The sequence below is a fragment of the Terrapene carolina genome, unplaced genomic scaffold (assembly GCF_002925995.2).
Source record: "Terrapene carolina triunguis isolate 2854851 unplaced genomic scaffold, T_m_triunguis-2.0 Scaffold103, whole genome shotgun sequence".
In the NCBI taxonomy this organism is placed as follows: domain Eukaryota; kingdom Metazoa; phylum Chordata; order Testudines; family Emydidae; genus Terrapene; species Terrapene triunguis.
Genome location: NW_020664454.1, coordinates 5,138,597 through 5,165,136, shown reverse-complemented (window position 1 = coordinate 5,165,136; position 26,540 = coordinate 5,138,597). Strand labels below are relative to the sequence as shown.

Below are 26,540 nucleotides of genomic sequence, written 5' to 3'. Positions count from 1 at the left end.
TCAAACAATGTAAAGATTTCTTGCTATATTCTGTTTTTAAATCTGTACAAACCCACTTTTTTGTTAACAGTTGCAGTCAGGGTCTCTTTCTCTTCTCCAATAGCAGCATTTGTTGTTTCAGGGCTATTCCTTACCTATTACAACAAACAAGAACACTGACATTCACATATGACAAGATTCTATCCTCTAGAATATGTAAGGGTTTCTGTATCAGAGATGGAATATACTTCAATAAATGACTATGCCAACTATATAATTGTAAAACACACCTATTAAAAAGGAACAGATCTACTGAATATTGATTTTCCATATGCCAAATTGACACAAAAACATACTGTAGCCTATTCAAATACCTAAAGAGAGAACACATACCCTTATGGACCAAGAGCATCTTTATATTTTGTAATATTATGAAATGCTTAGAGAACTCTGAAGATGCAGCGAAAGCCAAGAACCCAAGAAAAAAGGCAGTTCAGCAAGCAGAGCAGCTTTAGGGCATGGCTACACTTGCAGATGTAGAGCGCTTTGAGTTAAACCAGCCTTCATAGAGCGCAGTAAGGAAAGCGCTGCAATCTGTCCACACTGACTGCTTCAAGCGCACGGGCGTGGCCACATTTGAGCACCTGCAGCGGCATTGGGAGTGGTGCTTTATGGGCAGCTATCCCAGCATGCAAGTGACTGCGTGATTTTAAAATGGGAGGGGTGGGATGGAGTGTGACGGAGTGTGTTGTGTGTATGTGGGGGGAGAGTGTGTCGGTTTTTGGGGGGCTGAGAGCATGTCAGCGCGCTGTCTTGTAAGTTCAGACAGTAACAGACCCCCCTCCCCGCCCCCCCCCTCTCTCACACACACACACACACACACACACACACACACAATTCCACAGTAACGGCTTGCACGCCGGCTGTCAGAAACGGGGCTTTGAAAGGGCATTTCCGCATTCCTACAGGAGTTCAAAACAATGACAAGAGTGGCCACTCGACTTAAGGGGATTATGGGACATTTCCGGAGGCCGATCAGAGCACAGTAAAGCAACACCTCGTTCACACTGACGCCTGGGCGTTGTAGCCAAGGCGCAGCAAACGTTATTCCACTCGCCGAGGTGAGTACCAGCAGTGCTGTAGCTGCGGAGTCAGAGCGCTCTACGTGCCTTGCCAGTGCGCCCGGGGCTCCTTTATTGCGCTGTAACTCGCAAGTGTAGCCAAGCCCTTAGATTTCAGTACTATTTCTCATTCTGTCCATGCTACCTAAGTTGTAGAAGATTGTTCTCCTTTTGCGCACAGGGAATATCAATTCAGATCACTAAATTTATGAGAGACTTGTTTTGGTGACAAAGTAAACTTACTACATAGTCACTTGTCATCCAAATGAAAATTGCCTGCTCTCATGATACTCATCTTCCAACAAAATGAAATATGATCTTTGATAAAATGACTGATTTGTTGTGCCTTTTAAAAAAAAACAAACAAGTTCAGCTTTACTACATCCCTAACTCACTCAGATATCACTACTGTACTATATAATAACTAAGAAGGCAATCAAAACTCTTTACTCACTGGAGACTCGTGGTTTATTTGTTCAGCTTCTGCTGAACTCTCCCTTTCAGCATTCTCATTAAGGTTAGCAGCTTCACTGCTGCTGTTGCTAAGACTAGAATGATCTGCAGTTCCATTAACAAGTAGGTTGTGTGGGTGAGAGTGCCAGTTAAATTGGTTATTTTCCAATTCTTTCAGCTCAAACAGTTTTGTTTCCATCTGCAAAGAGAAAGCATAAATACATATATTCGTATAGCAGCAGGAGAAAATAGCACATACTTTTCTGCTTACACATGGGAGAGAGAGAATGCAGTATGTACCTGAAATTACTGTTTTCTGAAAGTGAGGAATAACAGAGCCACACTCTTGGGTTTCAGCCTCAGGTGTGAGGTTCAGAACATGATTAACAAAAAAATTTAGAAGAGGAGAAGCCATGTGGTCTAAGAACAAAACTAGATGCTAAGAACTCAGATAAATCCCACTTCTAACAAGAACTTAGTCTATCGAGTTGGATAAATCACAACCTCTCTCACACTGTTTCCCCACCTGGGAAACAGCACCCTACCTCATAGGGGTATTGTGAGGAGTAATTAACATTCGTGAAGTACTTTGAAGATATGCAGCAGTATTACCAGCAGAGTCACAGATCCCATTATCCATGAGCACAGTTAAGCTGCATTAGTCCCCAACTGTTATTCTTTTGTTTTTAACAAAGAAAAGACAAAATTGCAAAGCCAACATCTAGCAGAATTCCCACTTTAAGAGAACAAAAATTACACATTAGTCATCTTCTCCAAAGGTGAGTTAATAGACATTTTTAAAGACCAAAAAATCTCATGGGATGTCACCATAAGGAGATCTATATTCACATCTACCTATCTATCTGTACCATTTGTTACACTTATATGCATAACTGTAGCATCATAGCACCTCACAATCTAAAGCATTTATCTGCACAACCACCCTGTAAGGTAGGGAAATATTATTCCATTTTACAGATGGGAACTGAGGCAGACAAACTAAGTCATTTGTCCAAGGTCACAAAGGAATCCTGTGGAGGAGTAGGAAATTCAACCAGCATCTTCTGAGTCCCAGGTAAGTACCTGAACCATTGGACAATCCTGCCACAGCCACCAATGTACTTTCTGTACATTCTTTGTAAGTGGGGGTAGAGGGGGAAATCAGGAAGACCAAAAGAAAATATGAATTCAAAAATCTGTTAAAAAAAAAGATTGCTCCTTATTGCAAGAAAAATACAACGAACCACTCAAAAATAAATGTGAGGGACAGATACTCTCTTAAGCGCCTCTTTGCTAATGGAAGAAAAGGAATAAGCAGCTGGAGACAAAGACATTCTCTCTCAACCTGGGTTCACATACCCTGTGATGCAACAATGCCAAGTACGTTTGTTTGCTACTCAGCTTCTAAACTGCATTTTTTTTTTCCATAGATGCTAGGACTGGAAGGGACCTTCAGCCTATGGCTGAAATCAAGGAGTGTGGATATACTGTACATTATCTCTAAAGGAAAATATACATTTTTATTACTGTATATACTCGTTCATAAGCCAAATATTTTTGGTAAAAAAATGACGCATCAAAGAGCGGGGGTCGGCTTATAATCGGGTCTACACCAAAATTTGATGATTTTAAACTCTATGGAATCACAATTGAATATCTAATACATTGTCATTTTGTTTACCTGGAGTGTCTGTAGGCATGGAGCAGCCACTTCCCACAGCTCCTATTGGCTGGGAACGGCGAACCGTGGCCACAGGGAGCTGAGGGGCTCCATGCCTGCAGACGCTCCAGGGTAAACAAAACGTCCCGACCCGCCAGCGGCTTACCCTGACGGCCGGGAGCCAAAGTTTGCCAACCCCTGAAATACAGGGTTGGCTTATGAAAGGGTCATACAGTTTTTGCTATTTTTACCTAACCATCTTGGGGGCCATCTTATAAACGAACGGGCTAATGAACGAGTATATACAGTAATTCACATGAAGTGAGGCTTAACACCAAAAATAAAAATGTAAGCGTACAATAACGACATAGCGATGATGGCTGTAAAACTCCCAACATTAAATTGCCGGGTTAAAAACTAAAACAGTGGGGGCGAAAGACCTCTCTGGCTTTAAGATTAAGCTTGATAAGTTTATGGAGGGGATGGTTTGATGGGATAACGTGATTTTAGTCAATAGGTCAATAACGCGCCATCGCAGGTAATTAGTATCAATGGTCAATGCGGGTCTGGCTGGAGAATCTTGCCCGCATGCTCGGGGTTCTGCTGATCGCCATATTTGGGGTCGGGAAGGAATTTTCCTCCAGGGTAGATTGGCAAAGGCCCTGGAGGTTTTTCGCCTTCCTCCGCAGCATGGGGCAGGGGTTGCTTGCTGGAGGATTCTCTGCGACTTGAAGTCTTTAAATCATGATTTAGGGACTTCAACAGCTGAGTCAAGGGAGAGAATTATTCCAGGAGTGGGTGGGTCAGCTTTTGTGGCCTGCATCATGCGGGAGGTCAGACTAGATGATCATAATGGTCCCTTCTGACCTTAAAGTCTATGAGTCTAAATTAAGATTTTTAGGTTCAAAGCTAAAAAACAGACTTACCCATGGAATTCAAAATAAAAAATATCTGGTTTGTATATTAGCAGAAGTGGCTGTGCCTTAACCAAGCAGGAAGAAGGACCCTGACCATAGTGCTCTCTAGCATGAAAACCAAAGCCGCATTAACAGTGGCCTCTAGAGGTGCACTTCATCTTTCTAGTCAAATGAGAAGTACCCTGCTAAAAACTGGTAAGACATTCAGAGAGAAAGAAAAACAGCAAAAAACAAGGATGCATATTAGCTACACTGATGTCCAGGAGTAGCACAAGGAAACAGAGTCAACCACTAGCAAAAATAAAGTTGAGTGTGAGTGTGGGTGTGGGGGGAAGCAGAGAAATAAAAGGGGTTTCAGACCTACAGTATAACCAGAGGGGCACTAATTCAACTCAGTGATTGCAAATGGAAGCTACAATGCTCTTTTTAAACAGAACCCTGAATAAATATTGTACATATGGAGCACGTGTGTGCACAGTGGCTAGTGCACCAGTTTACCACCTCTGGATAACTAGTCTCAAACACAAATGAAAATACATTCGATGATTCTCAGTTTAATCCCATTTATGCAATCATAGAAGAATACGACTAGAAGGGACCTCAAATTCAGTGCCCTGCACTCAAGGCAGGATTAAGTATTATCTAGACCATCCCTCACAGGTTTTTGTCTAACCTGCTCTTAATCTCCAATGACAATGCTCCAAATCACAATACCTTTGAAGTTTCTACTCAAAATGTGTCAATGACCAGAATAGCAAAGGCTGTCCTGGGCCAGGGCTGGAGTACAAAGCTTAGACAGCAGCACTGACTTGAGCTAAGTATAGTATGGGCAGCTGCTAGTTCCTCACTTTCAAGAAATTTTCTTATAAAATTATTATTTTATTAAGTAAAATGTACATTGTAATATAAATGAGGCCCCTGTATCATCCAAAACATAAGCTCATTGACCTTGGAGACTTTAATAATAGAAATACCATAGCTCGCATAGCATCATCTGATAATTAATATCAGACTACAGTAATATTAACCAGTTAGCAGGAAACAAAATTTGTATAAGGAAGCAAAAGAAAAATGAGCAAAGTAAAGGGGAAAAAACCCAAAAGGGGTGTCTTCTTATGAGATATTAACATTTGTTGATACTTTTCCGCAATGCCTTACTGAATTGATTTCCTGTTGTGTATCCTGCAGATGCTGCTGAAGAGGTCCCAGCTGTGCTTTCCCTGACGCTACGCATTGCTCTAGCTCAGCAGTTTCTTGCTGCAGGCGACTTAGCTCCTCTTGAGCTTTGGTCAGTTCCTCCTCATATGTTGAGATCTTAGATTCCTGACTCATTACTTCAGCCTTCAGTGAGGCAATCTGCGGAATGAAGGAACACTTCATTAGTTAAAACCAAATCCAATTAAAATAGGATATGTTTATCAGAAGCGACTTTCAAATACCAAAAAATAATCAGGAAAAATCCCAGCTGCAATTATTGTACGTTTCCCACTGGAGATTTAAGGCCATATCGACGCTAATATTAAACCAGAGGTAGCCAAAAGTGGGTTTAAATATCATCATGGCTAACAGGGTTTTAGCATGGTTTCCTTGACAATCCTGGACAGATTTTTATATTGATAACACTGTTAGGATGCTATACCTAGAGGGGATAGTTTAGATTCTCGCTATAGATTATCTGGAGTTGATAGCCTATACTACAGTTTACAGAAAAAGCATCTGTCTACATTGCTCAGTGAAAGTATCAGAATGCTGCTAGCAGCAACTGTAGTTAACACAAGGATAGTCAGCATGTTTTCAACCCTAGCATGGGCAGGACCTATATGTAACAGGGAATTACTGAACTGCATGAGGTTTTCCCCACTTATTGCTCCTCACCCAGCCCTAAGTATCTCACTGTTTTCTCCTACTCAAGCTATGCTCCTCTCCCAAACACAGTCCCTCATTAAAAGGGCTATTTTCTTACACTGGAGGGCTGGAGCAGACTCCCATCAATAAGGGTCTCAATTGAAAAGAGGGACTACTATGCATATAAACTACCAGAACATACCAAATGGGCCTCTTCAGCACATTTCTGCCTGATATCATTAAGTTGCTCCTCTAACTTGGCTTTTTGCTCATCAAGGCCATTAAGGATTTCCTGTGCTTCCTGTTTCTGAGCTTGCAGCTTCTGTAGAGTACTGCTCTCCCTCTTCACTTCACATTGAAGATCCTGCAGAGAAACATTTTTGTCAGTTTCTTTTCCTTGGCCACGGAAAAGGAGTTACTGCATTCCTCTCACTGCAGAGCAACAGCTAGAGCCATAAAGGGACAGAGTCAAAATGCTGTTAACTTTTTAAAAACTTGAAAAAAATCAAGGCAGAGATTCCAAAATTATAGCCCCAACTGAAATATAGTAAAACACTTCTTGAAAAAATTATGAAATGACTCTAGAATTACTATTTTCTATCTTCAAGGCACTTTCACAAAATAAATGAATCCTCAGCATTTTAGTAAGGTAACGTCCAGATGCGGCAACAAAGATTAACTGGTTTATCCAAAAAGACAGTTGGGATCAGAATTTAAAATCTAGAGCCCCCCTCTGCTCATACCACTAGATTACATCCATCTGATGCTTTAATTATATTCTAATATACTAATTCGTTTAATTTCTTGGTGATAATGGAAATCTTACCAGCTCAACAAGTGATAATTTCAGTTTACAGAAAGCAAGAGTTAGCATATTTAATATTAATATTCTATAGAGGCATACCTATGGAGTCTTGCTTTTGCAGGACACCGGGCAATTGGTCAGGCTTTGAGAAATGTCCTGCAGTCTTGTGTTGCTTCATGATGGTTCTGTATTTACTCCTCACCCATTTGCAACCTGCACGCGGATCATGTGATGCAGAGCCCAAGCAGCTGAGCCCATCTCCTCTGCTGGGCTGGCACAGCACACTGCTCGCTGCAGGTCGGGTTGAGCATGGGTTGCAGTGAGTGGATTGCACATCTGTCCTTGTTCCCCTGACTTTCACTGCACTCTCCCAACAACTCCCAGAGCTGCCGGTTTCCTCCTTTTGACACTCCCTCCCATCCACCATTGGCCAGACCAGCCCCGTACTACGATTGCCTACACCAGTGGTTTTCAAACGGTGGGTCGTGACCCAGTAGTGGGTCGCGGAATGTAAGGCACTGGTCAGCACTGCTGACCGGGACATTAAAAGTCCTGTCGGTAGTGCTGCCCGGCTAAGGTAGGCTAGTCCCTACCTGTTCTGACACTGCGCTGTGCCCTGAAACGGCCAGCAGCAGGTCCGGCTCCTAGGTGGGGAGCTCACGGGCCTCCATATGCTGCCCCCACCCCAAGTACTTGTTCCCAGCCAATGGGAGCTCAGGGGGCAGTCCCTGCAGGCAAGAGCCGCAAGGAGCCACTTGTCCGCCTCCGCCTAGGAGCCAGACCTGTTGCTGGCCGCTGATGGGGTGCAGCACAGTCCATGGTGCCAGGACAGGCAGGAAGCCTGCCTTAGCACCCCCGCTGCATGGCTGACCCGGAGCCGCCCAAGGTAAGCCTGTACTCCAACCCTGCGCCCCAATCCCCTGCCCCAGCCCTGAGCCTCCCCCCAAACCCAGAGCCCCTTGCTGCACCCCAAGCCCCTCATCCCCGGGCCTACCCCAGAGTGTGCACCTCTAGCCCAGAGCCCTGACCCCCTCCCACACCCAACCCCCCTGCCCCAGCCCAGAGCCCTGTCCCACAACCTGAACCTTTCATTACCGGCCCCACCACCCAGCCCTCACTCCTGCACCCCAACCCTCTGTTCCAGCCCTGAGCCCCTTCCACACCCCAAACGCCTCATCCCCAGCTCCGTTGCATCGCGGGCATCAACAATTTTGTTCAGCTAGGTCGCCAGAAAAAAAAAGTTTGAAAACCACTGGCCTAGATAACAGACTCCTGACTAAGGGGAGGGTGGGATAAACAGTCCCAGAGAAAGGGAAGGGCTGGGGCTGCCTGAAATCAACCTGCTTAAAGTAATATTGTGAAGGCTAGAAAATCAGGGGTAAATGAAGGGAGAAAGGAACTGGGGACATTTAGGGTGTAATGGGGAGAAGCTTGAAAATGTCATTTTTAGTGATGTTGGGAAGTTACTCAGAATTGCCGTAAACTGACTTCCAAATTTTGTCTGGTCAAAATTAGCTTATGATTAATAGAGCTAAAAAACAAAACCCTGTTGGGTTTTGCAAGGAAAAGTGCTTTTATCTCGGAGATCAATCCCACATCCAAGCTTTTAGAAATGAAGAAATTTACCTCTGAGTTACAATGTGTGAGAAGACCCATGAACCTACACAGAGCCCAGCCTGCTATATATGAAATTCTGAGAACTGCCTTCTACATAGATCTTACCCTTTTCTACTACTGCATTTACAGGTAAACACTTACTTTCATTCCATAAACACTAGACTGGTAAATATGCTGTATTTTTAAGGGTATTGATCTGCTGTATAATATCTAGTATCCAATATGCTTTTGGAGGACTCTCTCTTTTAGAAGCAGCTTATTAGTACTTTAAGTAAAAAAGTCAGTCACTTCTCCAAGAAATTTACAAATGTTACTTCTATCTTAAATCTACTCCTCACCTTTTTGTATGTTACATTTATGGATTTTTCTAATTTATATTTTATTATGTATCTAATAGGTATGTCTGTGGTGCCCACCACTGTAATTTCTGTGCACCTCACAAAAAGAAGAAAGTTACCCTTGCTGCCCATGAGTGGCAAAGGAGTGCCATCTCAAAGTTACAGGTGAGGAAATCAGGGCAGAAAGGATGAGTGACTTGCCCAGCATTATAAATGGCAGAACCAAAACTAGAACCAGATCTCAAGATTCCCATTACAGTGCCTTAAGAAGGCTATCTTTTCCTATGACAAATGACCACAATTTAAAGCCCTCCATAAAAATACTCGTTCTGATCAGTAATTATTATTTATACTGCAGTAACACCTAGAGACCTCAATCAAAGATCAGGACCTTATTGTGCTATGCGCTGTACAAACACGCAATTAAAAAAAAAGGCAGGCCTACCCGAGAATTAATTATTTAAGTTTTACCTATTAAAATGAGCACTTCGTGTGCAACAGTAATCTCAGTTCACTGCCCAGTTAACTCTCATCAGATGGCAGTGTACTGTAGGCATGAGAGGAGAGCAGAGCCTACAAGTGGGAGTTGAAGGAAGATCTGGTGATCGCTCTAAATTTTGATGGGAAAGCTTTTCTTGCTCGAAAAGAGGTGGCATGGAAAAAAATGCAAAGGTGCTTCAACAAGCAGACAATCTAGGCTTGCATTTTTGGAAGAGCAAAGGTAAAGGTTGGTGGCTCAATAAAATGATAAGAGGGGCTAAATGGTGAAATACCATAAAAGCAAAGGTGTTTTAAGCAGAGGAGAAGGAAGTAGAGTGATACAAATATGGGGAGGATGTGGTCAGGGTTAGGTGTCAGGAAGATGATTAAACAATCCTCTATCATTAAGAAAAAGCTCAGTATAACTGAGATTGCGCCTTCATCTGCTCAAGTAACTGTTTGAACTCTAACTCTATGCTCTTGTCTGCCTAATTTACTGTAAATGGTACACTCATTTTAACAGCAAACTGGATTAGTGAATCTTTCTGTTTTCATTCACGTGTTAGGTAATTCAAACCAATTTGCCAACATCTCCCTCTTGCTAATTAGCTGAACTCCTTTGACTGAAGGGCCAGGTTCCTTTCGGTAACTGACTCCAAAAGCCCAGACATAAAATTTTCTTCCTGAGCTGCAGATGAGTAGCTTCGTGGGGGTTTTTTTAGATTTAGATTTATAGCCATTCCTAATTTCCATAAGACTCATTCTTACGAGCAAGAACCACATGGAGAGCTGCGAGCTGATTCTTCCTTGCCCCCAGACTTAGAATGCTGCTGCAAGCTTTAGTCTACTTCCTGGACCCAGGCTGAGAGGCTCCTCCCTGAACCCCTGCCTCATATCCTTGGCCCCCACCCACTGTGCTTCTCAGAGACTCACCAAAATGCTAGAAACTGGCCAGTCCTGCAGTCGTAAAACCTCAGAGTTAGCTAGTTTCTTAAAAACAGCTAGCACAATGCTGTTCCCAGTGCTGAACTGAGCCAAAAAGTTATACTTTGCTATAGTAGTCCTTTCCTCACCGGAACGTCAGTTATGCTCTAGACATCCCACAAACCAATGCTGTAATTTATCACATACACCTCTTACTCCTGAGGGCATTCTGCACCAAAAATTTAAAAATTCTGCAAGTTTGATTTGTCAATAAATAAATGCAGAGGCTCCAGCATGGCAGTGGGGAGCACAGGCCACTGGCTGCACGAAGGTGGGAGATCACCCTGCAGCTCCCCCACCACCGGGACACAGACTCAGTGGTGAGACTGCACCCAACCCTGACACAGCACAAGGCCTGCACCTGCCCCAGAAACATCCTGGGGCCCTGCCCCTCTGCACCAGGTGCAGGGCAGGCAGGCTCAACCAGGCGGGATCCAAGTGTGGAGGGGCTCAATGTGGGGGGAATCCAGGTATGGGATGACAGGATTCTGTGTAGGACAATCTGGGTGTAGGCAGATCACTGGGGGAGGTCTAGGTGTTAGGGGATCTGGATGCACAGAGGCTCATTGGGGGGGGTTCCAGGTGCAATGGGACTCTGCATGGGGTTCCAGGTGAAGGTGGTTGGGGCTCAGCAGAGTGGTCTGGGTGTCTCAGCAGAGGTGTCTGGGTGCTGGGGGAGTGGGGCTTGGTGGGATGGGGATCTGGGTGCAGCTAGTTGGGGGTCAGTGGCATGGGGTCTGGATGTGGGGGCTCAGAGAGGTGGGGCTTGTCAGGGTTTGAGCGCAGGGAGCTCAGTGCGGGGGTGGTTTGGGTACAGGGGTCCAGAGACAGGGGACTCAAGATGCAGGGGTTGAGTTTCAGTGGCTTTGGGTATGGAAGCCTGTGGATGGGGGTGAGGTTCTGGGTGTATGGGGTGAAGCTTGGCAGGGGTGTCTGGTTATTTATGGGAGGTCCGGATGCATGGGGATTGGGCGGATGGAAGAGCAGCTCCCCATACAATGACCCTTCCCTCCCCAGCTAAGGAGCAATGGGGGCAGGAAGCAGGAGAGGATGCTGAGCTTCCTGCAGCTGGGGGAAGTTTCTGGGGGTGGGTCTGACACAGACACAGCCACTCCTTGCAGGGGAGGAGGAAGTCCCCATCCTCTCCTGCCTCCAGCCCAGCCGGGACTAGCAGCCGATCCCAGTTCAGGGGAGGAGCCACTGGCTGGGGTGTCCCCAGCCCTGCGGTGATTTACCTCTCCGCTGGCTGCTCTGGGTGCCTGAAACAATGTACCTGCACAGCTAGGGAGTGGTGCATCACTGCTCTTGCAGCTTTCCTTTGCTTCCCTGTCAAAGTCATTTTTCTGCGGGGAAGCAAAGAAATCTGCATGGGACATGAATTCTTCACATGTGGTGCAGAATTCCCCCAGGAGTAACCTCTGAAACAATGCCTTTGCTTAGATGCAACAAAAATTAGCACATAGTTGCACAGAATGTAAACTCACAGTGCTTGCTCTGAACAATTACTGATCAAGGACTAATAATATGTATTGCTCTAAATAAATTAAATGTAAGCATTAACATTTTAATTTCTAATGTGACAAAGAAAAATGTTTATTTAAAACTAGAGCAGAATTCCCAGTCCCTTCAAAAAGGGACATCACCAATTCACATATTACTACATGCTTTTTAATAATCTTAATAGCGACTGTTCTATGTTAGTCATTTACATATCAGCTACAAATATACTTAAAAATTAACTTTTCCATATCTTCATCTGTTTTGCAGGAACAAACAAAAAAACCAGTCTGACTTACACGTACAGAGTTCAGTGTCACACCTGTATGATGCATAGTCAATGCAATGTTCATACAAAGATGTAATTATGCATTTTTACAATATTTGAAACAACTTTTATTTTTGTAACTCTTAGCTCAGAGACGGAATGAAGAGAACAGATGCCTCATTTGTTACATCAGATGGTGCAGTGACAAGTTCTCCTAGCAACTGATACCTAATGTCTTGTGATCTCAGAATCAAGATGGAAAATCTCTTGGCCATTATCTATCAGAACCACTAGATAGGCCCCCCTGGAGCCTATCCCTCAAGTGTGCATGAACACTAGCGTCAGGAACTTGTCTCCTGAGTGCAAAAAAATCAGCACTTTCCAAACCTCCCGACCCAACAAGACGTATGGTTTTACTGAGTGATCTGTTAGCTCCAGAAAGTGAATCAGCACAGTACCAATTTTCATGAGCTGGAATGCATTAAGGGCATAGGAAGGAAACAGAAAAGTAGAGCAGCCAGCCAGAAAAGGCATAAAAGAGGGAAAAGAACAAACAAAGGAAGATGACGAGATGTAGACAAATGAATAGAAGAGCAAGATTAAAATAGAATTCAGCAGTACCATTTGAGTAATATAAAAAAAATTTGATTTCTTCAAATTCTGTTTAAAGTGTGGTTCACGTCTCACATTGATTACTGGAGCTTTCCATTGTTGTTTGTTTCTTCTCTACTTAACATCCTCCTCCTCTGCCCCAAATTTCTGCACTGGTTTCCTGTCTTACTTCAAATTCAAACTCCTTATCCTCTCCTACAACACCAGACTCATTTACTTACTAATGCCTGTCACTCCTTCTGCTTATTCCAATCTTCTCTCTCTCTTTTCCTATGATAGGCTTTATGCCTTCAATCATGTTGCCCCATGCTAGGAATACACTTCCCTACCCTCATCCACAGAGCTTCCTCTCTTAACAATCCATCATCTCCCTTTCTCATCAATAATTCCCACAGGCTCCCTGTCCTGAACTGTGATCGTATTTGAATTGTAACAGCTTCAGGACAGGGCATTGGTCTTAACTCTTTGTAAAGAGTTGTGTAGATTTATAGCACTATGTACACTTTTAATACAGGCGATAAAAAAACAGAACTACTACCATATACTTCTCCTCTAGCGTTAAAAGGAGAAGCCAAGACAGAAGGTCATCAGAAATTACACCTTTCCTCACATTTAAAAAACTAAGGGAGTACAGTACTAAAAAAAAGCAATAGTGTGAAAGTTCTAGAAACGGAAATCCAGAGAAGTATTCAAGGTATGGACAGTGAAATGAAATCTTGTACAGACATTCTATAGATTTCACTGCATTTTCTACAGGAAATGGCCTCTCTTTGAATGATAAAAGGCATGGTATACTCAGGACTGGCCTTTGGGGTACACAGGAAGGATATACCCATTTTGGAAGCTCACTGTCATGGGCCTTTTTTACCTTAAATATATGAGGATTAGTCATTTTTGTTCCTCAAAATCTTAAAAACAAACTGATTGCTGCTTATGGAAGTCTGACTCAGTTTTTTTCCTAACAGTCAGTCTTCCATCACAACTGCCCAGGGCTGGCACTAAGGGGTGTGTGAAGACCAGAAGTAAGGGATCTCTCCATTTTGAAAGGAAACCCTGGAGGCTGGGTAGCTGCCCAGAATGCTGGTGATAGTATTAGGGCCAAACACAAGTTGCATCTCAGCCAACTAAATTGGCTCCTCTGTTGAGAAGCCAATGTGGAATCTGGCCATGGAAAAGGTGGTTAGTGTAGTGAAGAGCAGTGTAGTCTAGCACAGCCGTTCTCAAACTTGACTGCACTACGACCTCCTTCTGACAACAAAAATTACGACATGATCCCAGGCGGGAGAGGGCCCGAGCCCCGTCACCATGGGTGGGGTAAAGGGGGCTAGAGCCCTGCCGTCCCAGACTCAAGTCCTCAGGCTTTCGCTACAGCCCCAGGCGGCGGAGCTCAGGCTTTGGCTTCAGCCCTAGGCCCCAGTGAGTCTAACGCTGGCCCTGGCGATCCTAAAATGGAGTCACAACCCACTTTGGGGTCCTGACCCACAGTCTGAGAACCGCTGGTCTAGCAGACTAAACTTGGAACTTGTTCTACTCCCATCTCTGACACAGACTCTTTGGTCTGACAAATCATATAGCCTTTTAGCACTGTAACTGTTTCCCTTGTCTGCCCTGCTACACCCAGCTGTTGGCTTGTCTTAATTCAGGCCCCAATCCTACAGGCATTTACACATACTTAAATCAATTGCCTAGCCACATGCGCATATAGTGAAGCACATGCATAAGTGTGTACAAGGTCAGGACATTGGTTTGTAAGCTTCATGGCAGGGACGGTCTCTTACTATGTGTTTGTACATTTACCAGTGCAATGCGGCTATGATTCAAATTGAAGCCTTAGGGTGCTACAATATTTTCTCTCGTGTAAAATAGCAACAATGCTACTTACCTCCTTACAGTGTGTTGTGACAATTAGTTCATTTTCAGAGCACCAATTATTGTCATACACAGAACAAATGAGAGAGAGAGAGAGAGAGAGAGAGAGAGAGGACTGCAGAGAGAAGGAGGGATAGAAATGAAAATGCAGTAAGTAGAGGGGAAAGAACAGTAAAGCAAGGGGACGAGACAACAAGGAAGATCAAAAATATTAATATGAAGAAAAATTAGATGAAAGGGTGCTGCTTTTTAAAGAAAAGACGACAAGTGGAAGGAAGAATGAAAAAGAAGATAAGTCAAAATAAGAGATGGAAGAAGATTAAGGGAGGATAAAAAAAATGGAAATAGAAAAGATTGCATATACTGAATACAGCTAACTAAAAGCTATTTTCTCCTATAGAACTATCCTGACAAACATCCCATATATTTGTTTGTTTGGGAGAAGTGGATAGTTATTCTACCCACATATATTAATACTTCTGACTATGCTGGATTCTACAGATAATTAATCTGTCAAATTCAGTGCAAATCAGAAAAAGAAAGGCATAACAAGAAGCAATGGCTGGAAGTTTAATATATACAAATTCAAATTAGAAATATGGCATATTTATTTATTTTATTTAAACAATGAGGGTGATTAACCACTGGAACAAACTACCAAGAGAAGTGGTGGATCCTCCATCTCTTGAGGTCTTCAAATAAAATCTGGAATCCTTTCTGGAAAATATGCTTTAAATCAAACATGTTTCTAGGCTCAATGCAGGAGTAACTGGGTTAAAATCTATGGCCTGTATTATACAAGCGGTCAGACTAGATCATCTAATGGACCCTTCTGGCCTTTCAATATAGCTCTTCATATTTTTAAATTGCTGCACTTCAGCAAAAAACTTTGTTTTTACTGATACTTTATCTAAAATTTCATTCCCATTATTGTTGTTTAGCATCTTTTTATATACAGCAAAAAAATGGATTTCTACTGCAGAACAGTATTTCCCAAATCTTCTCCACAACTCATTCGGCCAAAGCACAAACCGGGGATGTTTGTGAGATAACAATTTGTCACCACAGAAATAATTTTGGTGGCACAAACACTGGAGAGTGATATTACAAAATGAGTCAGGTGGAAGACAGATTAGAAAGTAAAAAGCTCTGGTACACAGTCAAATATCTTGGTAAACAGCAACACAGGAGCCAAAACACAAAACAGGCATGACAATTTGAATTTGTTACCTTCGTTGTATGTAGCTCTAGAAACACTGGCACACAAACTTTACCAAAACCCAGATACCAGTTCAACAGCACTGAAATTCATATCACAGTCACAACGTATCACAATATCTATGGCTGCCTCTGATCAGAAGAGGAACAACGAATAAGGCACCATGCAGGCCCACTTGATCTTTACATTGACAGAACCTCAAAGCCGTTGCTTGCAGTATGACTGCTTTAGACAATGACAGTTATTACATTTGTCTTGCATTACCTCTTGGCCTCAAATACTAGATGCACATAATACACTTTAGTAGTGTGATATTCTGTTTTCTTAACAGGAATTAACAGATCAAAAAGTTTTAATTTAGCACTATTTGCCTCCTTTTCAAACATTGCCAGGAATTCAATTGTCAACAAACACATACACACAAACCATGAGATTCCAGCAGACACCATACAAAATTATTCCTGATGTGTCTCAAACATGAATATTCATGATACGTTTTACTATATTATTAAAATTTGATTCCATTCACGTGAGTAGTCAGATTTAATTAACATATTTGGTATAGCAAACTTCTGTTTGACATCTTGTTGCATATTCATTTGGCTGTCATTGTTACTGACATGCCAGGATCTGATTATCTCCAGAAAGGTCATGCAATTAATTACCACCCAGTCACAAGGAGTATAACATAAAATAGGTAAGCAAAAATTCATAAAACTGTTGTGAGGAAGACACGCCACATTTTACTTCAGTTCAGAAAATGTGAGAAAATTTCCATTATTTATTCTCTATCAAATGTAAACTAAGCTTTTACTGTCCATTGGTAATCCAAAAAGTATTTAGATAATCAGGAGTCATGTTGCAGTAAAATTTTGATTTTTAAATGCAGCAACTCAAGCTGCTTTTGTAACTTATCACTTAACTGAAAGATAGCTTTGCAGCATTTAATACAGGGCTTGGCTGACTATAAGCACCTTAAACCCTGGCATTTAACTGCCTAGATTAGGTCTTTATACAAAGGAAACAGCAACAACATTTGAATATGTTGATCCTATGGAAAAATTGTCATAGTCCTTTTAAAGTAAAACTATTTTAAAGGATATTTAGACTTTAAAAAATTCACCATGGAGCAACAAATAATCTCCCAACTAGGGATTTACTGTGACTGTCATGAAGTGGTACCATATGGTACAAATCCATTTAATTTGACCAGTTTATTAGTCTTAATTTGCATAGCATTGAAATATCTTCACTGGTTTGTGAAATGCATATATTCATTCTCTCTCACACACACACTTTTCTTTTTAAGGTAATCTATTTCTTAGCCAACACCAAGTAAACGGTACATGATTTGGTTTAAAGACTCAATCATTATATTTCTATAAGAATGAATGAACACATGCACCAAAAATCAGAAGTGAAATATGAGAAATTCTACAGCCCATTTACCTGGACCTCGCTTGTCCTCAGTTTGATAGTATCTTCTTTCTCCTTCAGTTCCTGTTCCACATTATTCTTTTCCCTAGAAGACCAACAAAATATGCAAGAATACTTAAGAACATCAGTTACAGCAGGTACAGTTATCCAGCCCCCTAATCCTGTCTCTCTTTTTAAATACATAGTGAAACATTAAATAAAGAAAAAAAATTTAGGGTGTCTCCGTTCCTTAAATTATTTACAAAGCAGATGATTATATATATATATGCCCAGCATAAAAAAGCCTTCTCATTGAAGAGGGGTTAGGTGAAAAGAACAGCTCAAAAAGGGAAAGGGGGGGGGGGAGGAAATCAATGAAATACTGTCTTCAGTGATCTCACTGTTGCCATGGAGCAATTGTCTAATGAAGACTGCTGGGAAAAGTGGGAGGGATTGCATCAGCTTCCATATATTTAACCCTTGGAAACACAGGTAAAACAACTAGGAAACAATTCACAGCACCAGGGAACCAAGTCATTAGCTAGTAAGTTTAGCTGTACTCAAACAGTTTTTGGTACCATTTATAGAGAAGTTTAGAGACAAAGCAAAAATGCTAGTTTGACTTTAACCAGATGAACCCAGAGACCCCATATACAGATATGTGCTGTGTCACATCAAATCTGCTTCTACAGAAATATATTCAAGATTAAGTAACAATGATTACTGATGGCTGGATAATGATCACTGATAAATTCCTAGCTATCATTGATAATGATAGTAATAGAAAAAAACCCAAGTCAGACAAAAGATTTCCTTTTTAAACATAAAAGCAAGTGTTTATTTCTGAGCAAGAAATGCAACTCTCCCCCTTTGTGGCTGTACAATGACATCCCAGGCTTAACAAAGCAGATTTTGTTAAAGTTGTGTACAAGTTAAGTTATTTCCTCAATAGATCAATTTATTTTTACTCTGGATTTTTTCTTTTTACATTTGTTTATTCTAGAACACATATACAAACAGAAGAAAAACAGAAGCTTACCTTTCACTCCATTTCCCTACACTTATTTTTTAATCACAGAGACAACACTGGAGTAGACTTGCGCAATTATTATTTATTAGGGCTGTTAAGCGATTAAAAAATTAAGCGCAATTAATCACACTGTTAAACAATAGAATGACATTTATTTAAATAATTTTAGATGTTACCTACATTTTCAAATATATTGATTTCAATTACAACACAGAATACAAAGTGTACACTACTCACTTTATATTTATTTTCATTACAAATATTTGCACTCTAAAGAACAAAAGAAATAGTATTTTTCAATTCACCTAAGTACTGTAGTGCAATCTTTTTATCATGAAAGTTGAACTTACAAATGTAGAATTATGTACAAAATAACTGCATTCAAAAATAAAACCATGTAAAACTTTACAGCCTACAAGTCCAATCAGTCCTACTTCTTGTTCAGCCAATATCTCAGACAAACAAGTTTGTTTACATTTGCAGAAGATAATGCAGTCCGCTTCTTGTTTACAATGTCATCTTAAAGTGAGAATAGGCGTTCACATGGTACTGTTATGACCGGCATTGCAAGATATTTATGTCCCAGATGCGCTAAAGATTCATATGTCCCTCCATACTTCAACCACCATTCCACAGGACATGCATCCATGCTCGATAACGATCCAAAGCAGTGCGGACCGATGCATGTTCATTTTCATCATCTAAGGCCTGGTCTACACTGGGGGGATGGGGGGAAATCGATCTAAGTGACGCAAGTTCAGCTACATGAATAACGTAGCTGAAGTCAACGTACTTAGATCTACTCACTGTGGTGAGTCGACATCTGACGCTCCCCTGTCAACACCGCCTGCGCCTCTCGTTCCGGTGGAGTACCAGAGTCGAAGGGGGAGCGCTTGGTGGTCGATTTATCGCGTCTAGACTACAAGTGGATTCATAGGCTCTAAAGTTTTACATTGTTTTGTTTTTGAGAGCAGTTATGTAAAAAAAACCCCTACATTTGTAAGTTGCACTTTCATGATGAAGAGATCGCACTACAGTACTTGTATGAGGTCAATTGAAAAATACTATTTCTTTTATCATTTTTACAGTGCTACATTTGTCAAAATAAATGTACAGTGCTCACTTTATACTTTGTATTCTGTGTTGTAATTGAAATAGATATATTTGAAAATGTAGAAAATCAAAAATATTTAATAAATTTTAATTGGTATTCTATTGTTTAACAGAGCAATTAAAACTGCAATTAATCATGATTAATTTTTTTGCATTGATTGCATGGGTTAACTGCGATTAATCAACAACCCTATTATTTATATTGGCAGCATCTAGAACAGTGATACAAAGACTATGGCTCTCAAGCTGAAAGTGGCTCCTGCAGCACATTATATCAAAATACTGTGTGATTTAATTATTAACCGGTCTAAATTATTAGACAATCAGGATGCTTTTACTATGTTATTAACCAATTTTAGTTGATAAAATAATAATACTTGGTCAGTCATTATGCTGAGAGAATTTATATATTTCCCCTATCAGACTGTTTAAATATGAATATATAGTACCACAGTAAATGAAACCATGAATTCACACTACTGTGGCTCTTTGGGGTAATGCTGATTTGGCTCCTTAACCACAGAGGTCTCAGTGTCACTGGTCTAGAGACTTCAGTCAGGATCAGGAACTGATTCTACCATCTGAAGCACAAAACACAGAAGACAGTCCCTGCCCCAAAGGAGCTAACATTCTAAACAGACAAAGAACAGCATGTGGGAAAGGAATAAAAAATACAAGTGAAGTGTCCAGGATGATCTGGCATGCATTTTATTAGTTCATTTTTTTATTAATTTGTTTAAAATTAATTTTATTAACAGGCAAGGACGAGATGGTGAGTAAGTATGAGATGAAGGTGGAGAGAGGAAAACAGCAGGAAAGTTTTCCCACACATGCAGATGGGGAGAAAAGGGAAGGCTTCTCGGGCAGCTACCCCTGCCCATGTTAAGAAGTGGTGATGGCTGGGCCTGTCACTATCCCAGTGCTCCTTCCAGATGTTTTAGATAAACTCATCTACCCACAAGGTCAAGGAATGTTTTAATTAACAGCAACAGGTTGTCTCCAATCCCTCACTGGTGGTGGTCCCATTACTCCCCCCCCTTTTTTTAATTTCACAACCACACTCCCTTTCCTGAATCCTCCCCTCTCCACTAACTTAGTCTGTATACTACCAACAAAATAAGCACTTACATTCTATTACACAAGTTCTCCTATCTTGGGGGTATGTACAAAGACTGCCTGGTGATTCTGCCCACTCTCTTTACTTCTACAATCTTTTCTTAAAATCTTGATAGAAACCCTTTATCATTACAACAACTGTTCCACACACACACACACACACACACACACACACACACCTCTCCAAAGAATTCCACCTGCTTTTCTTCTGTGGTATTTACAATAAAACTTGTCAACTTAGAAATTAACAGAAATTTGGAGCTTGTCTACAGATTAAGTGTACAAACTTCATCTTAATAAAGGTGCATACGTACCCTGCTTTCTACTGAAAGGACAAGTATCAAGCCTCATAAGACAATATGCCTGTGCTCAAGCCTCTACTACCCAACAGAAAGGAAAAGGAAGATTATGTTTCCCCTTTCCACACACCAGTAGTATTTAAAATCGTATGTTGCACAAACGAATCTAATGCCTTTTAGACCCAACAGTAAACCATGTCAATATGAGGTCAGCACTTCAACGAAGAGCGACCATAGTGAATCTAACAGACGAAATAGCATATGCCAATAGTTTACTCAATTACAATTAGGGTTTAAAAATATCAAATTCTGTTAAAAAAATACTAAAGAAACCATTAGCGAGTAACTAAGATATAAGATTGATGTAATTCTCCTTTACCTACCTCTGCAGATCAACTATCTCATTGTTTAAAGTATCAAGCTCTTTAATTGCAGAAAAATCTGCCACCGCAGTCAGTCCTAGAGAGCTCTGTAAAATAGAAAATAAATATCTTAATTTAATGTATAGAATATAAATTAGACTGACTTAGTATTGAGCTCTAGCGAACAAATAAAACGTAAACTTAATTCTAAGCCTATTCTTATAGAACTGCCCGACTCCACCGCCACTACAGTGAAACTCTTGTGAAAACCATCAGAACTTTCAACTATTTGCATATGGAGGTTTCCTATAAATTGCACTTGCTTCCTTAAACAGGATTTGGATTATCTCCTTCCTCATTCCAAGAATAAAATTTTCTGCCCAAGAACAGATACAAACAAGGCTGTGAAGTGTAACTACATAAGTGTCATTTTTAAGTGCAGTCTCACCCAACACAAGTAATAGGGCAACTTTTAGCTTTGAAGTTTTAGGACTCTCAATATTTTAGAACCGGAAAGAATAAAGTGATGGTCACTTTAACATTTCATAAAGCCCTGAAGAACAGTAACTTGAAAGAGCAATCATATGCAGGGGAAAAAAAGTATATATAAACCTAAACAGCCCTTAGCATAAATATGGAACCATATATTAGCTAAATATATTTTGTACCAAAAAAAGAAAACTGCATGAAATTGTGAATTGTAACATATGGCCATTAGAATGCGTGCTCTTGCGTGTATGGTTTTTTTTAAATTGAGAAAATAAGAGCTTGCGTTTAATCTCAGTTCTATTCTGAAAAGGGACTCAACATGGCATTGTGGTTTTCCTTGTTCATTGTGTTCCAGTGACTCCAGATCAAACATGCTAAACTTACAAGAAAAGTGTTTTTCTCTAAATGCACAAACTCTGGTCTGGTAGTGCCACCCTCCCTACCCCACATCTTCTCATGCATCACCAGTTATAGAAATTCCTTTTTTAAAGTTTATTTTTATTTTTTGCATATAAAATATTAACGTAACATAATGAAATGAAACAAAACATACATAAATACATGCACAAGTTGGAAATACCATATAAATAACAACATTCAATGTACATTGTTTGTAATGCCTGGAAAAACCACAACAAACCAACCAACAAAACCTGAACCTGTAGGGGACATGTAGGGCCGTTATACAGATTCTGCAGGCTAAATTATACCCTGTTTTAAACCACTAACTGAACTGAAGTGTAACCCAGCTTGACTTTCAATTCCCAGATGGAGCTGTATGGCCCGGCAGCTAGAAAAGCAAACCTCTTTTTACTTCTAAATTGCACATATTTGGTATGGGAGCGAGTGAAAGACAAATTCCATACAGCTTCAAGGCCATTGTTACACTAACTGCACACTCTTTTTGTAATGCTTATAAATTTGGAGATTACAGAATAGGGGACAAAGTATTAGGTAGAGTCAGGCAGGGTACAATGGTGTTGTTGTCCAGGTTTGGCCACACAAATGTGGCAATTCACTTCAAACCTGACATGAACATAAGAACGGCCATATTGGGTCAGACCAAAGGTTCAGCTAGCCCAGTATCCTGTCTTCCAAGGAGTGGCCAATGCCAGGTGCCCGAGGGAAATGAACAGAACAGGTAATCAAGTGATCCATCCCCTGTCGCCCATACTCAGCTTCTGGCAGGCAGAGGCTAGGGACACCATCCCTGCCAATCCTGGCCAATAGCCATTAATGGACCTATCCTCCAGGAATTTATATAGTTCTTTTTAAACCCTGTTAGAGTCTTGGCCTTCACAACATCCTCTGGGCAAAGAGTTCCACAGGTTAACTGTGCATTGTGTGAAGAAATACTTCCTTTTGTTTGTTTTAAACCTGCTGCCTATTAATTTCATTTGGTGACCCCTAGTTCTGGTGTTATGAAAAGAAGTAAACAACACTTCCTTATTTACTTTCTCCACACCAGTCATGATTTTATAGAGCTCAATCATATCCCACCTTAGTCGTCTCTTCTCCAAACTGAAAAGTCTCAATGTTATTAATCTCTCCTCATACAGAAGCTGTTCCATACCCCTCATCATTTTTGTTGCCCTTTTCTGAACGTTTTTTTTTTGAGATGGGGCGACCACCTCTGCACACAGTATTCAAGATGTGGACGTACTATGGATTTATGTAGAGGCAATATGATATTTTCTGTCTTATTATCTATCCCTTTCTTAATGATTCCCAACATTGTTTGCTTTTTTGACTGCTGCTGCACATTGAGTGGATGTTTTCACAGAACTATCCACGACTCCAAGATCTCTCTCTTGAGTGGTAACAGCTAATTTAGACCCCATCATTTGATATGTATAGTTGGGATTATGTTTTCCAGTGTGCATTACTTTGCATTTATCCACATTGAATTTCATCTGCCATTTTGTTGCCCAGTCACCCAGTTTTGAGAGATCCCTTTGTAGCCTGCCTGGGACTTAACTATCTTGAGTAGTTTTGTATCATCTGCAAATTTTGCCACCTCACTGTTTACCCCTTTTTCCAGAACATTTATGAATATGTTGAATAGGCCTGGGCCCAGTACCGACCCCTGGGGGACACCACTATTTACCTCTCTCCATTCTGAAAACTGACCATTTATTCCTACCCTTTGTTTCCTATCTTTTACCCAGTTACCAATCCACGAGAGGACCTTCCCTCTTATCCCATGACACCTTACTTTAAGAGCCTTTGGTGAGGAACCTTATCAAAGGCTTTCTGAAAATTTAAGTACACTATATCCCCTGGATCCCCCTTGTCCATATGCTTGTTGACCCCTCAAAGAATTCTAGCAGATTGATGAGGCATGATTTCCCTTCACAAAAACCATGTTGACGCTTTTCCAAAAAAACTCCCCTAAAGGGGGAGGGATAGCATAGTGGTTTGAGCATTGGCCTGCTAAACCCAGGGTTGTGAGTTCAATCCTTCAGGGGGCCATTTAGGGATCTGGGGCAAAAATCTGTCTGGGGATTGGTCCTGCTTTGAGCAGGGGGGTGGACTAGATGACTTCCTGAGGTCCCTTCCAGCCCTGATATTCTATGATTAAATTATGTTCATCTATGTGTCTGAAAATTTTGTTCTTTACTATAGTTTCAACCAGTTTGCCCAGTACTGAAGTCAGACTAACTGGACTGTCATTGCCGGAATCACCTCTGGAGCTCTTTTTAAAAATTGGCTCACATTAGCCAAGAGACATGCAAGGTCCCTGCAGCTCTAAGACTAGTGCCTCTCAAATCCAGACTTGGAGTCATAATCAAAACGCACAATTGTTTTTCACAGATCAGGATTACCAGTGAACTAGGATTTCTGATGGCATCTGCACTCATCCGAAAACTGAAATGAATACTTGAAAAACAGTTTCCGGGCTGCAGAGCAGCGCACTGGTAGCCATGTAAGTCTGCTGTAAATTAGATCAGCCCCAGGGATCCACCCACACAGAACTCATGGCAGGATCAGAGCTTTACTTGCCTTTTCTCCACAGGGGCAATCAATTCAAAAGCCCTTTCATTATCTGACCTCTTTAGAGGTTTGAAGATGTTTAAGGGCCTGGATCCACCCTGCTAAAAGACCGTTGAGGCTTTTTAGAAACGGCTGAGATAATGTTGGATCGTGAGAGGCACTAGCCTCCCCCCAACATACAGTATCCCATCAAGTCTCTTCTTGAGGTCACCTCTAAGAACAAAATCCCCCTCTAATATTAAGAATTGGCTAATTGACAGATCTCAAAAAGTTGTTTTCAGTGGGGAACCATCACAAAGTAGGGGTGACTCTAGTGGGGTTCTGCAGGGATTGGTACTATGCCTAATACTATTCAATATTTTCATCAATGATCTAGAAGTAAATATAAAATCACTGCTGATTAAATTTAAGGATGAGACAGAGTGGTGGAGTGATATATAATGAGAAGGACAGGGCAGTCACATACAGCAATCTGGATCACATGGTAAATTGGACACATTCAAAATGCGTTTTAATGCAGCCAAATGCAAAGTTATACCTCTTGGAACAAGGAATGTAGGCCATACCTACACAACGGGAGACTGTATCATGGGAAAGGATTTGGGGGCATAGTGTTCAAGCAATTCAACAGGAGCTCTCAATGAGATACTGTGGCAAAAATAGCTAATGAGGTTCTTGGATATATAACCAGTGGGGTAGTGAGGTGATTTTACTTCTGCATACAGCATTGGTGAGACCAATACCAGAATACTTCATCTAGTTCTGGTGCCCATATCTTAAAAAGGATGTTGAAAAATTGGAGAGATTGCAGAAAATTAATTAACCTATTACATCACCTACTCTCTTCCCCCAAGAAACCAATTATATTAATTCTTGCTGACAGTCACATTAGTAAAGATAGAACTCTACCAGGAAAATGATTTCTTGTCAACCCATTCCTTTCCTCCACCCCAACAGTGAGTCATGCTATATAATTACACCTGTTGACATTTTTTGCTACTAGAATGTCATCACATTGGCAGAGGGAATCAAAAGAATAATGGTGCAGCTGAACAGTTCTCACTCTGCACAAGCCACAATATGTGATGCCACTTCAGTGGCAGTCAGCAGCACTTGTTCCCCTCCCCACCTCGATTTTTAGCCATCCCGTATAAATCCCAAGTAGGGACATGTAGTTGTCTACACTGGATATTTTATTGCATAAAAGAGCATCTCTTTTGAGAAGAGCTGCATGTTCAGTCAGTTGAACAGATTAATAAGTGCTCATCAATTCCCTTGTAATGTTCAAAAGTATGGGAGGGATTTACAGAACCAGCTGAAACCCATATCCTTCCCTCGTTTAAATTATTTCTTAGTCGTTTCGTATATTGAAGTTAAAATTCACCGCAAACCTCAGTTGATCTCAGTATTTTAGGAATGCTAAGAAGATATCATGTGATGTACTAAAAAAAGTAGCAAGCAATACTGATCTCAACTACTGTACAAATCAAAGTCTGGACATCAAATGTTTCACAACACCTTCTGTAACAGCATGGATATTCGCTCCAGTGATAGTGCCAGTTATCAGTTTGGGGCTATTTACACTTTGTCTTAGCATTTTCTCTGCAGTTTCAATGGGATAAAACATGTCACTTTCTATTCTGAACTTCAGCAGCACACAAAAATCACAACAGCTACCAACATTTGCCCCCCCCCCGAGATGGCTGAATTTCTCTGATAGCTGGAACAATCTTTATTGATAAACAGAGTAAACTAATAGTTTTTAATGTCATTTTAAGTTTGCAAAGCAACATGGGACCCTTACAGATGAACGGCTAGTTAAAACAGCAATAATTTCAGATTTCAGCTTAACTCAATATCTACCTAATACTATGCTATTTCAAAGACTACTGAAGAGACCTTTAGAAATGTTCGTTATCAAGCCAACAGATATTATATATTAGAAAAAGCAAAGATCCTCTAACCTTGAGAAAGCAGAGTTAAGAAACGGACAGAATAATAAAGATGTAAAGCAGAGTGGTGCAGAATGGAAAAAATAGTCCAAACTGGAAAAGACA

General features: G+C 41.0%; 1 protein-coding gene across 1 annotated transcript in view; it reads right to left on the bottom strand.

The window, feature by feature from the left end:
* Positions 1-26,540, bottom strand: part of LOC112112194 (epidermal growth factor receptor substrate 15) — a 105,423-nt gene that overhangs the window by 28,786 nt on the left and 50,097 nt on the right. Inside the window, exons 12-17 of the mRNA XM_026651818.2 lie at positions 21,022-21,107; positions 17,114-17,186; positions 6,178-6,339; positions 5,289-5,486; positions 1,555-1,752; positions 57-134 (exon numbers count right to left, since the gene is read on the bottom strand). Coding sequence (XP_026507603.1) covers positions 57-134; positions 1,555-1,752; positions 5,289-5,486; positions 6,178-6,339; positions 17,114-17,186; positions 21,022-21,107 — 795 coding nt within the window. The remainder of the gene's footprint in view (positions 1-56; positions 135-1,554; positions 1,753-5,288; positions 5,487-6,177; positions 6,340-17,113; positions 17,187-21,021; positions 21,108-26,540) is intronic.